Source organism: Hippocampus bargibanti, linkage group LG08 (genome assembly GCF_051943395.1).
Source record: "Hippocampus bargibanti isolate YZ-2025 linkage group LG08, ASM5194339v1, whole genome shotgun sequence".
In the NCBI taxonomy this organism is placed as follows: Eukaryota; Metazoa; Chordata; class Actinopteri; order Syngnathiformes; family Syngnathidae; genus Hippocampus; species Hippocampus bargibanti.
The window spans coordinates 24928766-24946455 of NC_142741.1; the positions used below are offsets into that span (position 1 = coordinate 24928766).

The 17690-nt window shown below is 40.5% G+C and overlaps 2 protein-coding genes across 2 annotated transcripts in view; both read left to right on the forward strand.

Annotated features, from left to right (window-relative positions):
- Window positions 1-14648, forward strand: part of mgat4a (alpha-1,3-mannosyl-glycoprotein 4-beta-N-acetylglucosaminyltransferase A) — a 36454-nt gene extending 21806 nt beyond the window's left edge. The window contains exons 8-17 of the mRNA XM_089002399.1: window positions 1441-1516; window positions 2728-2842; window positions 3033-3163; window positions 3365-3472; window positions 3563-3637; window positions 5230-5348; window positions 6409-6487; window positions 6763-6823; window positions 7282-7394; window positions 8248-14648. Of these exons, the coding sequence (XP_088858525.1) occupies window positions 1441-1516; window positions 2728-2842; window positions 3033-3163; window positions 3365-3472; window positions 3563-3637; window positions 5230-5348; window positions 6409-6487; window positions 6763-6823; window positions 7282-7394; window positions 8248-8274 (904 nt within the window). The 3' untranslated portion in view covers window positions 8275-14648. The remainder of the gene's footprint in view (window positions 1-1440; window positions 1517-2727; window positions 2843-3032; window positions 3164-3364; window positions 3473-3562; window positions 3638-5229; window positions 5349-6408; window positions 6488-6762; window positions 6824-7281; window positions 7395-8247) is intronic.
- A 1079-nt stretch (window positions 14649-15727) lies between these two features.
- coa5 (cytochrome C oxidase assembly factor 5) lies at window positions 15728-17670 on the forward strand. The gene is made up of 3 exons (XM_089002126.1): window positions 15728-15965; window positions 17229-17312; window positions 17377-17670. Exons 1-3 carry the CDS (start codon window positions 15864-15866, stop codon window positions 17416-17418), a joined length of 228 nt encoding a protein of 75 aa, XP_088858252.1. The 5' UTR covers window positions 15728-15863; the 3' UTR covers window positions 17419-17670.
- Window positions 17671-17690: the final 20 nt, after the last annotated feature.

Here is a 17690-nt window from a genome sequence, read left to right on the forward strand (position 1 = left end):
CTATTTCTATGCACGCACGGAGAAAATTACATGCAAACAGGGTCGGATATATCGATAGTCCCGGTTATATCGATATTTTTTCGGACTCCCTTGAATATCGATATAACGAGACTTTACTGTATTTTATTAAATTGTTATTTTTCAGGACAAACCAATACAGGTTACTAATAGTACAAGCCTTAAAGGACAACCGACACCATTTTTGTGTCTCCTAACTGACACCAGAAAAACGTTTTGTATCATCTAAAATACCCAAAACACGCAGGCTGATATTTTTAGTCAAATGAAAAACACCAATAAAAATGAGTTAAAGTGTCCCAAAACTATTTCAAAATTACCTCGGAGATGGCGAGTTTCAGAAGGTCCCGCCCCCTTGTTCGTGACGTCACGCCAGGACGTCTTGCCTTGCTCTAGAATCAAAACAATGGCTTCAGATTCGGAGAAGATGCTTTCTTGTTACTCATCCAGTTATGAATATGATTCAAATAGTTCTGAAGTGGAAAGCATACATGTTTGCAATCAATTAAAGAAGTCCTTCCGTGTCATTTTGAGGCATCTGGACTGCAATGTAGCGTCCCGGAAAATGCACAAGATGGCGCCCAAGCTCCGTTGGAAATGGGCTGATTTGTCTGCTGGGAATTTGTGTCAACTAGTATCAAATAGTAGTCTTGGTGCAACACACAACGATTCACCATCGCGTTATTTACGTGGTTTCCTTCTAATTTCGCCATTAACACGATGTTTTGCAGACCGAACAAAGTAGCCAAAATGCATTGTGTGTCGCTTTCTCGGTCAGGGGCGTTCCCTCCGTGACGTCACTTAGGGCATCGTCACCAACTCAAAAACAAGACTTGCGGAATATTCAGCGCGCGTCTTAAACCGTAAAATATCGCTATATGCGGTGGAATCTCTGTAAAAATACGCTCAGTAGAAGTCATTTGAAGTGATTTTACAAATTATGGACACAACTTGTCCGCAGGCGTCGGTTGTCCTTTAAATATACATTTTATGCAAAATATGGCACTAACACAACTTAACAAATTCAGCTTACAAACGACCGTTCGGAACGTATCTTGTTTGGAAGTTGCGGAGCGTCTGTACTCTGATTTATAAAAGACCACAACCGATGAGCAGTTTGCGCGGAAGTGAGTGTTGCTTAGCACCACTTAGCAAAGGGAGTAAAAAGTGCAACTTTATGTCTCATGTGGCATGTCACTATTCTTTCGATTTATGTGTTTGTGCCAGAGTGAAGTGTATTGCATAAGCCTGCTTCAATATGAGTGCAGGGGAAAACATTAATTAGACCTTACGGACTATTCAGTATCCAAGCACGAGCAACAACAATCTGTCCCTCTCCACAGGTTGCCCTTAGAACGCTTCAATTACATAATTAGAAACTAACGTTTATTTGTGTGTGTGTGTGTGTGTGTGTGTGTTTAGATGGCGGACAAAGCAGAACCTCGATTATTCCTTTCTCATGATGTATGCAATCAGCAAAGGACTTTATTACGTTCAGGTAAGCCCTTAATACAGGGGTGTCTAATTTTTTTTTTACAAAGGTGGCCATATTTGTGGTGTTAAAAAATGTGCGTGGGGGGGAGAGGGGCAACCATGGCGGACATTCTTTCCATATAACAGCAATTACCGGTAATTTAAAGACATTTCAGTGACCCATTCTGAGTTTCATTTTTGCTTTTTTTTTACTTTCAGATATCTTAAGTGTGTGTTTTGGTTCATTTGACTTGAATTGACATTGACAGTCAACTTTCCTCCTTTTATTGATTGTCGCCATTTTAGAAAATTGGGCGGCTCATTCAGTCAATGAATCATATACAGTAAAGTCTCGTTATATCGATATCGGATATATCGATAGTCCCGGTTATATCGATATTTTTTCGGACTCCCTTGAATATCGATATAACGAGACTTTACTGTACATTGATACCTCGGTTTATGAACCCCTTGGCTTACGAACCTTTCGCTTTACGAATGTTAAATTTGTGAACATTTTACCTTGGCATACAAACTATTTTTCGGGATACGCACGCAGCTGCCACAATGAGTGATGTGTCGTTCGCGAACAAACTGGCAAACCCGCGAACAAAATGGCAGCCGACTTGTTTTGATCCTCTATTCCCCTCCCCCAGTCGTCGGTTAAAGGTAAAATTGTCATACATTTAACGTTCGTAAACTGAAAAGTTCGTAAGCCAAACGGTTCGCAAAACCGAAGTATCACTGTGATAAACTTTTATTCTGATGAAATAAGAGATTCTTTGGTTTCTTACACTGCATTCAATGTTTATGTAGTCCATATTTTGTGGGTCCTGAAATTGGAGTGAAAATGACAAAAACCCTGGCACTGGAGTGGATACATATTTGCACATTGTCTGGCGGTGAATGTGTTAAAGTCCAACACCGTGTTCTCGTCGCATCACAAAAAAAGGAATGTCAAAGGCTGGAATGCTGAAATGTTGTCTCATAGTGATCATTTTGTTGACCGACGGCGACCATTCCTGCCCGTCCGTCAGTGTAACATCTAATGCATACGGTGTGTTATTTCCATTCTCTGCTCTCACCTGGAGGGAAGAGGTATTTCCAATCCGCTTTTAGTTTGGTGTACACTAGTTCCGCTGTGTTTTCATTGCCCAATCCCAAAGAACGGACCCCGATCGACCCTCCCGCCCATTTTGTAATGGCTCACCCATTGTTTGCCTCTTTCTCCCTCAGTTGGAGGACGACATAGTGGCCAAGTCCAACTACTTTGCCACCATGAAGAATTTTGCCCTCCAGCTCTCATCCGAGGATTGGATGGTCCTGGAGTTTTCTCAGCTGGGCTTCATCGGTATGAGTCATCAAACAATTGTCAAGAGTTTAAACTTTTACGGTGCCTCTCCGCTCTCACTGAGCATCACGGTGGCGTGCATACTGACATACTACTCAGGCGCCATCTTGGACTTCTTTATCCAACTCAAATATCGGTTGCTAATACGCATCTGCGCATCATTAACGCTTTGCTTCGTTCTCTCGCACAGGGAAGATGTTCAAGGCACCAGACCTGAATCTTATCGTCGAGTTCATCTTCATGTTTTATAAGGAGAAGCCCATCGACTGGCTGCTCGACCACATTCTCTGGGTCAAAGTGTGCAATCCTGAGAAGGACGCGGTATGTTTTGTCGGTTGTCCTTTAAGTGACAACAAAGCAATTTGACTGACATTCCGTGTAACGACCTTCAAATCTCTTCAGAAGCAAAATATTTCCGAGGAGCACACCTTTTGCAGCGTTGCATTTTCCCACTGGGCGGTGAATGCATCACTGGTCTATTGCGTTGCGCACCTCATTGACCTTTTCGGACAACTTTTCCAGAAACATTGCGAGCGCCAGAAGTCCAGCCTTCGCGTGCGCTTCCGACCTTCCTTGTTTCAACACATTGGGCTCCATTCTTCTCTGACTGGAAAGATCCAAAAGCTCACAGTAAGCCCCTCCCCCCCCTCTCATCCCAGTCCCTTGCCGCTACCGACCACTTCTTCCCATTTCGGCGTTACTCTCTGCTTTGATCCGCAGGACAAAGACTTTCTTAAGCCACTTCTCCACAAGATCCATGTCAACCCTCCTGCTGAGGTTTCCACCTCAATGAAGGTGAACATCCTCATGAGCTCTTTTGTAATCATTTTTCACACAGCTTTCAGTGATACCTCGGCTTACGAACGCTTCTGCTTACGAACTTTTCGCCTTACGAACATTAAATTCGAGAAAATATAATCTTACGAACTAGTTTTCGTCGGAGGAACCAAACTACGCAGCGCCACTGTGGCTGGCGAACTAGTTTTCCACACCCCCTTTGAGTGCAGATGTGGTTTGCTATCGAGTGGAGTACCTTTGCTATTATGGGACCGAAAAAGACACAGGCTACTTGTTAAACCGAAGAGGACACAAAAGAAAATTACAGTCGAGCAGAAGGAGATCATCGAAAAACACGAACGAGGTGTGCGTTTGTGTGACTTAGTGTCCCAGTACCAGTATGCTAAGTTGACCATTGCTACGTGTGGCTAAGGGTGTTTCTGTGTTGTCTAAGCGACTGCCTCAGGCAATAGAAGAGGTTGAAAAACATCTGTTGATTTGGATTAACGAAAAGCAGCTATCAGGGGACAGTGAGTGAGGGTATTATCGCTGAGAAAGCACGGCACCTTCACTCGGATATCATCAAGAGGGAACTACATCGACCATCACAAAGGTAAATAAAATGACTTTATTATACTGTACAGTTTATTTCTTTAATTACAATACAATAGCCACCTTTATTATACATAAAATAGGTATATTGGGTGTAGTTTTAAGGCTTATTTAGTAGAAAATTATGTTTTATGGGAACCTAGGAACCTATTATTCTCATTTTAATGGTTTCCCTATGGGGAATTAATGTTTGGAAGACACACTTTTCGCCTTACACACACTTTCTGGGAACCAATTAAGCTTGTAAGCCGAAGTATCACTGTACTGACCAAAACTCTCAAGCGGATTTTCAAATATTATTAAATACTTTGACTTTTCAACTTTGAACTGAACCCATAAAATAACCTTTCGATGATATTCTTCTTTGCATGGAGACTTCCTCTATTTCATCTAAAAAAAAAAGGAAGTTGAAAATATCTGTTGAATTGCATATTGGTCAAAATTCTCTCACTTTTTCAAATCTAAATTTCCTGTCAGCACACAAACTGCAAAATATGGAAGCTGACAGGAGCGACAAGCGGGGTTAATATTAATCTTTAAAGGACAACCGACACCATTTCTTTGTTTCCTAACTGGCATCAGAAAAACGTTTTAGAGCATCTAAAATACCCAAAACACACAGGCTGATATTTTTAGTCAAATGCAAAACACCAATAAAAAAGGAGTTAAAGTGTCCCAAAAGTACTTCAAAATGACCCCGGAAATGGCGAGCTTCAGAAGGTCCCGCCCCCTTGTTCACGATGTCACACCTGACGTCTTCGCCTTGCTCTAGAATCAAAACAATGGCTTCAGATTTGGAGAACACAAAGTTAGCGCATCCATTGACGAAAAGAGATCGTGTCACATCTCCTATGCCACGTAAATCCGCTTCGATTCCAAGCCGCGTTGTCTCGTAGACTCATGACACCTTTTGTGATTAAAATCTAACATTGAAGCTTGAAAACATCCATTTTAAAGCCCAGTGTAAACAGTGCTTCATTGTATGTCGCTTCTGTCAGGTTTATCAGGGCCACACCCTGGAGAAGACATACCTCGGGGAGGATTTCTTCTGGGCCGTCATGCCTACGGCGGGAGACTACATCCTCTTTAAATTCGACAGACCCATCAGCATCGAGCGGTAAGAGAAGCTTCTATTAGCCCTCGCTGCCCGCTAACTTCATTTCCAACGGATCCTCTCGGGCTAATGAGAGGACACTCTAAAATAAGCATTCTCAGGTCAGCCTCCACGCTCACCGGGGGAGATGAAGTAAAGGAGGTACCTCGGTTTACGAACGAAAATTTTACCTTGGCATACAAACTTTTTTCGGGATACACACGGAGCGCCACGACGTTCTCACAACAAAATGGCAGCCGACTGTTTTTGTCCTCTATTCCCCACCCCCAGTATTCGGTTAAAGCCACGTGATTGGTCAAGAACGCAGCAGTGAAGAGGGGATGGGGGTTAGAGACAGAGAGAGTGAGTCCGTTAAACATTAAAGAGACAGGCAGACGACAGAGAAAACGAGAAAATGGATAGAAAACAGTGAAATTTGGACTCATTTCAACTTTGATGGTTCAAAGGCAGAGTGTAGACTGCAAGGTTAAAATATCCCATCAATCAGGCTCCACAAATAACCCGCACAAGCCATCTGTACACTTGATGCGAAAAGCTATCAACTCAGCTAAGCAGAACACAATTGATGAGGAACTAGATAAAATTATCGCAGAGAAAGCACCTACAAGGGATCATTCCTCAAGATGGTGAAAGAAGGATGCGTTCATCATCAAGTGTTTAATGCTGATGAAATCAACCATCTAGCCATCAACGACCATCACAAAGGTAAATAAAACGACTTTATTATACTGTACAGTTTATTTCTTTAATTAAAATACCATATCACATTTATTATACATAAAATAAGGTATGTTTAGTGTAGTTTTAAGGCTTAGAAAATGATGTTTTATGGGGACCTGGGAACGGATTATTCTCATTTTAATGGTTTCCTATGGGGAAATTAATTTGAGATACACACTTTTCGCCTTACACACTGTCTGCGAACCAATTAAGTTCGTAAGCCAACGTAGCACTGTATTGAAATCCACGATGGTTGTCCTCCTTTTATTCTATTTGTGATAATCCCTGAAACAAGGTACCGATTTGTCTCCATCTCAACTTCAACATGATTTTTTGTTGGCAGATTTCTGTTTCGCTGCGGTAACCAAGAACACCTGGGAGACAAGTTGCAAAACACCACGGTGGAAATACTGCCCGTATCCGTAAGCAAACATTCATTCACGCACACCATCCTGCACATACACGACTGCGATAAACCCAAATTACAGCCATCGTCACATTACACTGTTTGGACCGCTTTTCTCCAAAGGAGTTTATTGATTTGAAACTGCAATGTAAGCATGACGGCACTGCCTGAGGCGATTTGACTCATCAGTGATCATAGATCCCCATTCGCGAGTGCCTATTGCTCAAATGACAAATCATTAACGCTTGCGTTGACTCGGCTGTTGCGTAATTGAACGTTCACGATTGTCAGGAACCTGGACTGCAGACCAAAGAGAAGTACCAACGAACCAAAGACCGCTTCTACAGGATAGGTATGTGTCTACGCCGCCGTGTATGCAAACACACGTAAAACAGCACTCTCGGATGACACACACGCTGCTTGAAAAGCATCCATCCGTGCTAGAAATTTGAAACTTAGTGGAAGTTAAAGCCTTAGACGTCAGATCTCAGAGTGGCTTTTCAAATTTAAAGCAATTGTTTAGCATTTGGCAGTCACCTCACTGGTCAAAAAAGCAGTCGGTTGACAGTGAAAATATCTTCAAATATAAATCTAAGACAAAGGGAACGGCAAATTGGCATTTTCGTGTTTATTATGTTTGGTAAAGTCATTATAAGTGCCTTGCACGCTGGGTCCAAGAGGGCACTAATTTAATCTGTGCTGTATGGCATGCATATTGGACAATAAAGCCGACTTTGACAACATCAGATAAATGATCTAACAATATTTGACGTGTAATATTGCACTTGTACTTTGTGTTTGAACACGTAGGTCACTTTGAAAAGGGTGTGGCCGAAGGAGCTGTTGATCCTTCATTCAATCCCATCCTGGCTTTGCGACTGTCCGTTCTCAAAAACTCGCCTGTTTGGATCATCATCAGTGAGGTAAGCGAATCACACAACAGACTGTGTACACGGTCTTTGTCACCGATGTCGCCTTAAAGGACGTCACTTTTTTGTTTCCTAACTGACATCAGAAAACCGTTTTAGAGCATCTAAAATACCCAAAAGAGGCCGGATATTTTTGGTCTAATGCAAAACACCAATAAAAATTTACTAAAAAGTACAATTTGAAACCGGAAGTGGCCAGTTTCAGAAGGTCCCGCCTCAATGTTCGTGGTGTCACGGCAAGACGGTCTTGCCTTGCTCGAGAATCAAAGCAATGGCTTCAGATTCGGAGAATATGCTTTCTTGTTACACATCCAGTTATGAACATGATTCAAATAGTTCAGAAGAAGAAAGCATACATGTTTGCAATCGATTAAAGAATTTATCCCGTGTCATTTTGAGGCATCAGGGGTGAGAAATGTCGCACCCAAAAAAGGCAGAAAATGGCGACAAAGCCGCGTAAGGAATTAATCAGCGCGTTTCCACAGGCTGATTAATTCCTTCCATGGAGCTTTGTCGCCCTCTTCTGCCTCTTTGTGGTCCTACACGACGTTTTCAGACCAAAGTACAGCAAAATGCATTGACGTGATGGAAGGATACTACAATGTTTCCTTTTTTCGGTCAGGGGCGTTCCTTCAGTGACGTAGGGTGAGGACTCGTCACCGACTCAAAAACAAGACTTCCGGAATATTCAACGCGAGTCTTAAAATGTAAAATATAGCTACATGCGGTGGAATCTTTGTAAAATACGCTCATCTGAAGCCATTTTACAAATTACGGACACAACCTGTCCGGAGACGTCGGTTGTCCTTTAACTGTATTTGACATCATCCCCTCTTTGTCTTATCAGATACATATAAAGAGGATTGCAGGCTGACTTCAGGGAAAGGCCAGCTTTGCACCGGCGGGCCCCTGGGAGATAAAAACATTGCAGACTGCTCATGTTTGGACATCAGGTAGCAGTGAAATCATGAGACTAGTTGCAGCTCATGTTTGTGAGTGAGAATGTAAATACTGCTGTCATTTGACAAAACAGACGTGCAGTGTGACGAATCAGCCACCGATTTTGATTGGGAAACCTCTCATATAACGGAGGATTAAAAAAAAATGACGTCAGTCACCTGGCAACTATCTATCTATGCTGCCAAACCACTCCCTTTTCAACTCAATGCTTCCTCTCTTTGGGCTCTCTGGGGCATTGCCACCAGCTGTTGCCCTTGATGGTGCCAGGAATGTATGTCCCTGTGCCACAAATGAGGACATACCATTATAAGACCAACCCCAGCCCAAACTCCCCCCAAAAAATACAGTGAAACCTCGGTTTACAAACCCCTTGGCTTACGAACTTTTTGGTTTACGAACATTTTACCTTGGCATACGAACTTTTTTCGTACATGGAGCTGCCTCTTATGTGTGGTTCACGAACAAGCCCGTTCTTCGAACAACAAAATGGAAGCCGACTTGGTTTTGTCCTCTATTCCCCGCCCCCAGTCTTCGGTTAAAGCCACGGGATTGGTCAAGAACGCAGCAGTTAGGGGAGGTGGTTTAAACATTAAAGAGACAGGCAGACGACAGTGAGACAATGACAAAATGGATAGAAAACAGTGAAATTTGGACTCGTTTTAACTTTGATAGTTCAAAAGCGTAGACTGCAAGGTTAAAATATCCCATCAATCAGGCTCCACAAATAACCCACACAAGCCATCTGTACACTTGATGCAAAAAGCTATCAACCCAGCTAAGCAGAACACAATTGATGAGGAACTAGATACAATTATGGCAGAGAAAGTACCTACAAGGGATCATTCGTCAAGATGGTGAAAGAAGAAGGCTACGTTCCTCATCAAGTGTTTAGTGCTGATGAAAGCGTCCACTCCATTCCATCAAGCCATCAACGACCATCACAAAGGTCAATAAAACGACTTTATTATACAATACAGTTTATTTCTTTAATTATAATACCAAAGCACATTTATTATACATAAAATAAGGTATATTTTGTGTTGTTTTTAGAAAATTAGAAAGTAGAAAATTATGATATATGGCGGCCTGGGAACGGATTATTCTCATTTTAATGGTTTCCTATGGGAAATTAATTTTTGGGATACACACTTTTCCCCTTACACACTCTGTCTGGGAACCAATTAAGTTCGTAAGCCAAGGTGTCACTATACTCCATAATCTTTAGAAAAGAAAAAAATATTTGCCTGTTGTCAGTAACAGTTGGCTTAAAATTTTTGGGAAAATCGACGCAAAACACCTCGTCTTTCACCGTTTGACGAGGACAGAAAAATCATTGCCTTGACGCTGTTTTTCCCCCAGAAGGAATATATTAATAAGTTAGGAGGATGTATGAAGGTGACTTAATTTATTTGAAAATAAATCTTTTTAATTTGTACAAGAAGTAAAATATATTTTTGAATCTATTACAAGATGTTTATGCTGGTGCGCCTTTAGTTTTTTTTTTTACGCGTTTGTTTGGAAACTGCATTTTCATGATGATGACGTCGCTCCATTTCATGACACTTGAAGCCTGGTTGACATTATTATTTAACATCACAGTTTCGTGCACCAGAAGTGGAGAATTGTGCCTTATACCAGCTTCCCTAAAAAGTATATCAGCTATTTCAATCACATTTGCCAACATCTCACCGGCCGCGTATCGTAATATTCGCATTACAGTAAAGTCTCGTTATATCTATCGGTTATATTGATAGTCCTGCTTATTACGATACTATTTTCATTTTCTGGCAAATTTCTAGTCTTTTATGATATAATTAGTTCCGGTTAGTACGATACCTGGTTATTACGATAATCTGGTTACTACGATGCCCTTTTCATCTCCCGCCAGCCATTTTGTTCTGCTTATATCGATACAAAAGCAGCTTCAAGCTGAATAGATATTTGCTTAAAGGACAACCGACATCATTTTTTTGTTTCCTAACTGACATCACAAAAACGTTTTATAGCATCTAAAATAGCCAAAACACGCATTATGATATTTGTATTCAAATGCAAAACACCAATAAAAATGACTTAGTGTCCAAAATCTACGTAAAATTGAGCTGCGAATTGATTGGGCATTTTCAGAAAGTCCCGCCCCCAGTTCGTGACGTCACGCCAAGACGTTTTGCATTGCTGGAGAATCAAAACAATGGCTTCAGATTCGGAGAAGATCCTTTCTTGTTACTCATCCAGTTATGAATATGATTCAAATCGTTCTGAAGAGGAAAGCATACATGTTTGCAATCCATTAAAGAATTTATTCCGTGCCATTTTGAGGCAACATTGGGGGCAAATGGATCAACAAAAAAGAGGCAGGAAATGGCAACCAAGCTCGTTGTGAGGAATTAATCAGCCCGTTTCCACAGGCTGATAAATTCCTTACATGGAGCTTGGTCGCCCTCTTCTGGCTCTTTTTGGTGCAACATGACGTTTTCAGAACAAACGAGTACAGCAAAATATATTGACGTGATGGAAGGACTGCTACAATGTGTCTTTTTTTCCAGTCCGGGGCGTTCCTTCAGTGACGTCACGTACGGACTCGTCACCAACTCAAAAACAAGACTTCCGAAATATTCAGCGCGAGTCTTAAAACGTAAAATATAGCTACATGCGGTGGAATTTTTGTAAAATACGCTCAGTAGAAGTCATTTGAAGCCATTTTACAAATTATGGACACAACTTGTCCGGAGACGTCGGTTGTCCTTTAAGGATTTCAATACAGTACCAGCGTTAGCGAAATCTGTGTAGCATAGCTCACATCTTTCATTACTGCTGCAATAGCATCTGAAACATACTGTAGTCTTCTTACATACAGTTGTTCAACACCAATTTCAACCATGAGGAAACGTAAGAATTGTGATATCGGAACAAAGTACAAGGCAATAGTGGCTGTGGAGGACAATCCAACAAGAATTGCGAAAGAGTTCGACGTACCGCAGAATACTCTATCAACGTATGTAATGTAAACGTTGCACTTTTTGTTTTCCGTACATCTATTTAATTGTGTTGTTTTCAGATATCTTTTTATCGCTTGCAATAATCACGTTTTTTCATACAGTATGTACATGCTGGCGTTCGTGGTTTCTCTCCTGCGTAGAGAACAACGTGAGGATTTTGCATTGGTTGAATTTTAGAAAGGAAATAGTCATTAAAAAATTTTTATTTAATGCATACGTTTATTTTTCTCTTCAATACAGTACAAAAACACGTTAGATACGCAATCCATGAACTCAAGGAGAAAAGTACATCCCGTATCAAAGATATATCGATAGTCCGGTTATATTGATATTTTTCCCGACTCCCGAGAATATCGATATAATGAGACTTTACTGTACTATTATTGCTATGAAAATAGAAGATTAGAGAGTTCAAATCGGTGTTTGATGTGAATACAAATGTGCGGTTATCACATTACATCCTAAACTGCTTTCCTTTGCACTGTGTACGTATTTGTTATATCAACATTTGGGACCAGTCTTTTCATTCTTTTCAATCAATATTTGGGCCACACTGAAAGGCGGTGGGTGCGAATGATGGCAAATCAATAATTAAAAAAAAAAAAAGCAATGTCGTTATGTTTTGGGAATAAAGTTGTAACATTGTAATAAAAATGTTACAAAGTTTCAAAGGAAGAAGTCGTATTGTCTTAAAGGACAAAAAAAGCACTGTTGTTTAAACGCAAACGGGTACAAGAGGAAAGTATTTTTTTCCAAATTGTGTTAATGCAATACCCTTAGTTAGGTTCTGCCATATACTTGCAGTGGATAATCTTTTTTTTTTTCAATGTGTGTTAAAAACACTCTTGTACATGGAGGAGTTAATAAGCTGATTTTCATTTTATTTTAAAAAATGTGACACCTCATGCTCCTTTAAAGGACAACCGACGCCATTTTTTTTTTGTTTCCTAACGACATCGGAAAAACAAGAGTTGTATTAAGTTCATCCTGTCTACTTGATATCTAATTTAAAACAGATTCTACCTGACATGTTTCAGCGTATACTTGCGCCTTCGTCAGAGTGTCACGGATGTTGTTTTGCTGCGCCTTTTTCAGCTGGTGTTACTATGAGGGCTCGTCACAACAACATCCGTGACACTCCGACGACGGCGGAAAAATACCCCGAAACATGTCAGGTAATTGAACACCTAAAATACACTGTACGAAAAGAATCTGTTTTAAATTAGACATCGGAAAAACGTTTTATAGCATCTAAAATAGCCAAAACACGCAGGCTGATATTTTTAGTCAAATTCAAAACACCAATAATAAATGACTTTAAGTGTCCCAAAACTACTTCAAAATGAAACCGGAAATGGCCAGTTTCAGAAGGTCCCGCCCCTTTGTTTGTGACGTCACACCAGGACGTCTTGCCTTGCTCTACAATCAAAACAATGGCTTCAGAATCAGAAGATGCTTTCTTGTTACTCATCCAGTTATGAATGATTCAAATAGTTCTGAAGAGGAAAGCATACATGTTTGCAATCGATTAAAGAAGTCTTTCCGGGTCATTTTGAGGCGTCTGGATGACAATGTAGCGTCCCAGAAAATGCACAAGATGGCGCCCAAGCTCCGTTTTGGAAATGGGCTGATTTGTCTGCTGGGAATTTTTGTCAACTACAATCAAATAGTAGTCTTGGTGCAACACAATGATTCACCATCACGCTATTTATGTGTCTTCCTTGTAATTTCGCCATCAACCAAGTACCCAAAATGCATCGTGTGTGGCTTTCTCGGTCAGGGGCGTTCCTTCAGTGACGTCACGTCAGGAATCGTCACTAACTCGAAAACAAGATTTCCTGAATATTCAACGCGAGTCTTAAAACGTAAAATATAGCTATATAAAATACGCTCAGTAGAAGTCATTTGAAGTGATTTGACAAATTCTGGACACAACTTGTCCGGAGGTGTCTGTTGTCCTTTAACATGTTTTCAAATTTTCCAATTGGCCGTAAGTTGTCCACTCACATCTTTCTTGTTTTTGTTTTTTGTTTTTAGAACGGAATGTCATGACTACTGATCGTTTTAAATGTGCACCTTTTTTTTTTTTGTCCAGGATGGGTTTTAATTGAGCATCCTTAAGTTGATTGTATATACGAATATGAAAAGCAATGAGACATCTGTTGTGTTTCACTTTATCGAGTTAATTGAGATTCACATCACTTTTTTTCAGGGGGGGGGGGGGGGGGGGGTAACTTGTAATTTTAAATCGCAGTGGTCTTTCTTCAAGGGGGGTATTGAAGTGCCTTTTGGTGAAAATGGACAACTGTAACCGTGCTGTTTACACGCGCGTTTGTTCATATTTGTGTGTTTTTTTTGGGGGGGGCGAAAGCAGGCTTCTCAATTAAACTCATCTGATGTTTGAACTTTGTCTGGCTCTTGATAACATTTGAAAAAGAATGCGAACAAGATGCCACAAAACTTCTCATAACACTTACTGGGTTGTCTTTATAACCACGATTGGAATAAAACTGTTTGCACATAAATCAGTGTTTGAAATAACGTCTGCCCAGAAGCCCGGGGCGTACAACTTTTACGTCGGGCGTACAACTTTCAAAAACGTCTCGGCCTGGGTGGCCGACAACTTCTTAAAGGGTAAAAAAAAAAACATTTTCAAATCAAACGTTTGTTTTAGTCAATAAAGCAAAAGCTACAAGCAAACCGCTACAAGCCACGTGGACTCCTCTTTCGAAGCGCCTTTCAAAACTCTCAAGTACACTTTACAGTCACGTTATAGTCCGAAGTACGAAACGGGCTTCCAATTGGCTGCCGTGGCGAGTATGCAAGTTGCCAAACGAACGTTCCTTTGGCAACAGCAGCCAATCACAAGCCTGTTTCGTGCTTCGGACTATACCGTGACTGTAAAGTGTACTTGAGAGTTTTGAAAGGCGTTTAGAAAGAGGAGTCCACGTGGCTTTTAGCAAATAACACAATACGTCGTATTGTGTTTCAAGTTGTGAAAAATGGGGCAGGCAATTTTTCACAGTTGTCAGCCCTGGTGTCCGCTAACTTTGTGTCATGAGTTTCAGACACTGCATAAATGCAAGAAAACCCTGTCCGAATGTGTTCCTGGAGGGTAAAGACGAAAACCGATTTCAGGCTCAAAACTCCCCCTCCATCCAAAACACCAATTGGTTTGTGTGCCTTCATCGTGTTATTTGTATTGCGAGCCTCTGCTGGATTGTTTTTTTTTTCTTTTATCTTTTTCATGGACATGTTTGAAATAAATAAGGAAACCCTTTGAATGTCATTGTTTGTGTTGCGATTTTGTTCCACGCCCCTCACATAACCATTTTTATAAAGGTCTACTTATACCAACGCCATTTAAGAATATCTTGTAAAATACACAACACTTAAAGGACAACCAACACCATTTTTTTGTTTCTTAAATGACATCAGAAAAACGTTTTATAGCATCTAAAATACCCCAAACACACAGGCTGGAAATGGCTGATTTTTCTGCTGGGAATTTGTGTAAACTTAAACATTCTTCATGCGTGTTACCGCAATTACACACTGCGACACACAACGATTCACCATCAGAATCAGAAAACCTTTATTTGTCCCACAATGGGGAAATTTGCAAGTAAACAAAGCACAAACGGAAAAGTAAATAAATGAAAAACCAGGAAACAAAAGGAGGCAGCCACACAGGGGGGCGCCATCTTGAATGTGGCATTATTTATGTAGTTTCCTTCTACTTTCGCGATCAACACATTGTTTTCAGACCAAAGTACCCAAAATGTATAATAATAATACATTTTAAGCGCCTTTCAAAGCTCTCGAGGACACTTTACAGTCACAGACAAGCATAGGTACTATAATAAATAAAATACAATTATAAATAGAAATAGAGCTACACAGAAAATGCCATTTTAAATAGGTGGCTTTCTCGGTCACGGGGGTTCCCTCTGTGACGTTACGTAGGGGATCGTCATCAACCTGAAAACAAGACTTCCTGAATATTCAGCACGAGTCTTAAAACGTAAAATATAGCTATATGCGGTGGAATCTTTGTCAAAAACGCTCAGTAGAAATCGTTTGAAGTGATTTTACAAATTATGGACACATCTTGTCCTTTAAATGTAGTAAAACAGTACGTTTGGTATACCTGTACAATAGTAAAGCTTTGTAATAAGCATCTTAGCACACACATATGTATATTAATTCAGTTAAGCATATTCCTAGATTTAAAATTGCATGAAAAATAGTATGAATGCGTTTGTGAATCGCCTTTATTAGTTTTGGCCTAGTTTGTATGCCGTCGAAAATGACAAGAAGGCTGACGTAAAACTAAAAATACCCATGATGCACTTCTCCAGCTAACATTTCCGGAATCCCCTCATGAAACGGACTTCGAAAATGGCGGCCCACCAGTTTCCTAACGTGTATACCTTTTCGCTTATCGCCCCGTTGACTTTATTCGGATTATTTTAACAGAAATATTTTCAGCGGAATATTCACAATGCCCAAATATTACGAGGACAAAGAGGAAGACACACGAGCCTGTGCTGGCATACGAGAAGACTTCAAGGCATGTCTCCTTCAACACGACTGTGTCATTAAGGTAACCCGGACTTGTCTGTAAATCAAAAATGTCCTCATAAAGAAGTATTATATGTCACCAAATGACTGTAATTGGAAATCCGAGTGGACTGCTAGGTAGTTAATGTGAGTGTGAATGATTGTATAGGCTCCAGATCACTTGCAATGATAACATTGCATATTTACAGTACTGTATAGAGTTGACATTTTTATTTTACGATGCTTAGAATATCTTGTTTTTTATCATTTCACCCCCCACCCCATCCCCTTTCAAATTGCTGCTGTAGACTGCAAATTTCCCCATTGTGGAACGAATAAAGGTTTTCTTATTCAGATTGTTTTGTCCGTATTGTAACGTCCGGTGCATGTTTGGGGACTGGGCTAGTCGGGGGAGCATGACGTCACGGAGAGAAGGGAGGACCCGACTACGAGTAGTCCGCGAGAGTGCCTGAGTGAAAAGTTTGACAGTGAGTGGTGGCGGAACAACAACTCCGGTATGATTGTGCTAACTGCAACTTTTGCTTCATAAAAGCCTGACCAGCTGTGCCTGCGACTGTGCGCATCCTTTATCACACCGAGGGGCATTATGGTATGTTAGTGTCCATTAAAGGACAAGTTGTGTCCATAATTTGTAAAATCACTTCAAATGACTTCTACTGAACGTATTTTACAAAAACTCCACCGTATATAGCTATATTTTATGTTTTGAGACTCGCGCTGCCTATTCAGGAAGTCTTGTTTTCGACTTGATAACGATGCCTGACGTGACCTCACTGAAGGAACGCCCCTGACCGAGAAAGCGGCACACAATGCATTGTGGGTACTTCATGTTGATCCGTGTTGGCGGCGAAATTAGAAGGAAAAAACAAATAATGCGATGGTGAATCGTTGTGTGTTGCACCAGGACTACTATTTGATACTAGTTGACACAAATTCCCAGACAAATCAGCCCACTTTCAACGGAGCTTGGGCGCCATCTTGTGCATTTTCTGGGACGCTCGAATTGATCCGGGAGGACTTCTTTAATCGATTGCAAACATTTATGCTTTCCTCTTCAGAACTATTCGAATCATATTCATCATTAGATGAGTCTCCGAGGTCATTTTGAAGTAGTTTTGGGACACTTTAACTAATTTTTATTAGTGTTTTGCATTTGACAAAAAATCTCATCCTGCGTGTTTTGGGTATTTTAGATGCAATAAAACGTTTTTCTGATGTCAGTTAGGAAACAAAAAAGATGGTGTCGGTTGTCCTTTCAAAATATCTTCCTTCTGTAACCTTTTAGGAGAAGAAGATGCCCAGTGAGTGCTTGAAGGAAGGTCATTGCAAAGCCCTGCAGACATCATTCTTTGAGTGCAAAAGATCCATGGTGAGTTTATAAAACATATTTGACAGAAAATAAGAACTCACATTATCGCATTGCCAATATGCAGCTGGACACAAGATCAAGATTCAGAGGAAAAAAGGGATATTAAAGCACTCTCATATCATTAAAAACTGCAAGGTCAACGGTGCCAGTGAAGCGTCTCCTTTTCCTCCTTGCTAGAAGCTGTCAAGACGTCAGGTAGCAAAGGACTTACATTTTTTTTTCATGGACTAATTATTCTGTGCATGGATGAAATTATCTGAGTCAATCATAAAAGAAAATGTGAAAAAAATATGACAAATTTTTTTTGGTATATGTATATATATATATATATATGTGTATATACAGTAAAGTCTCGTTATATCGATATTCAAGGGAGTC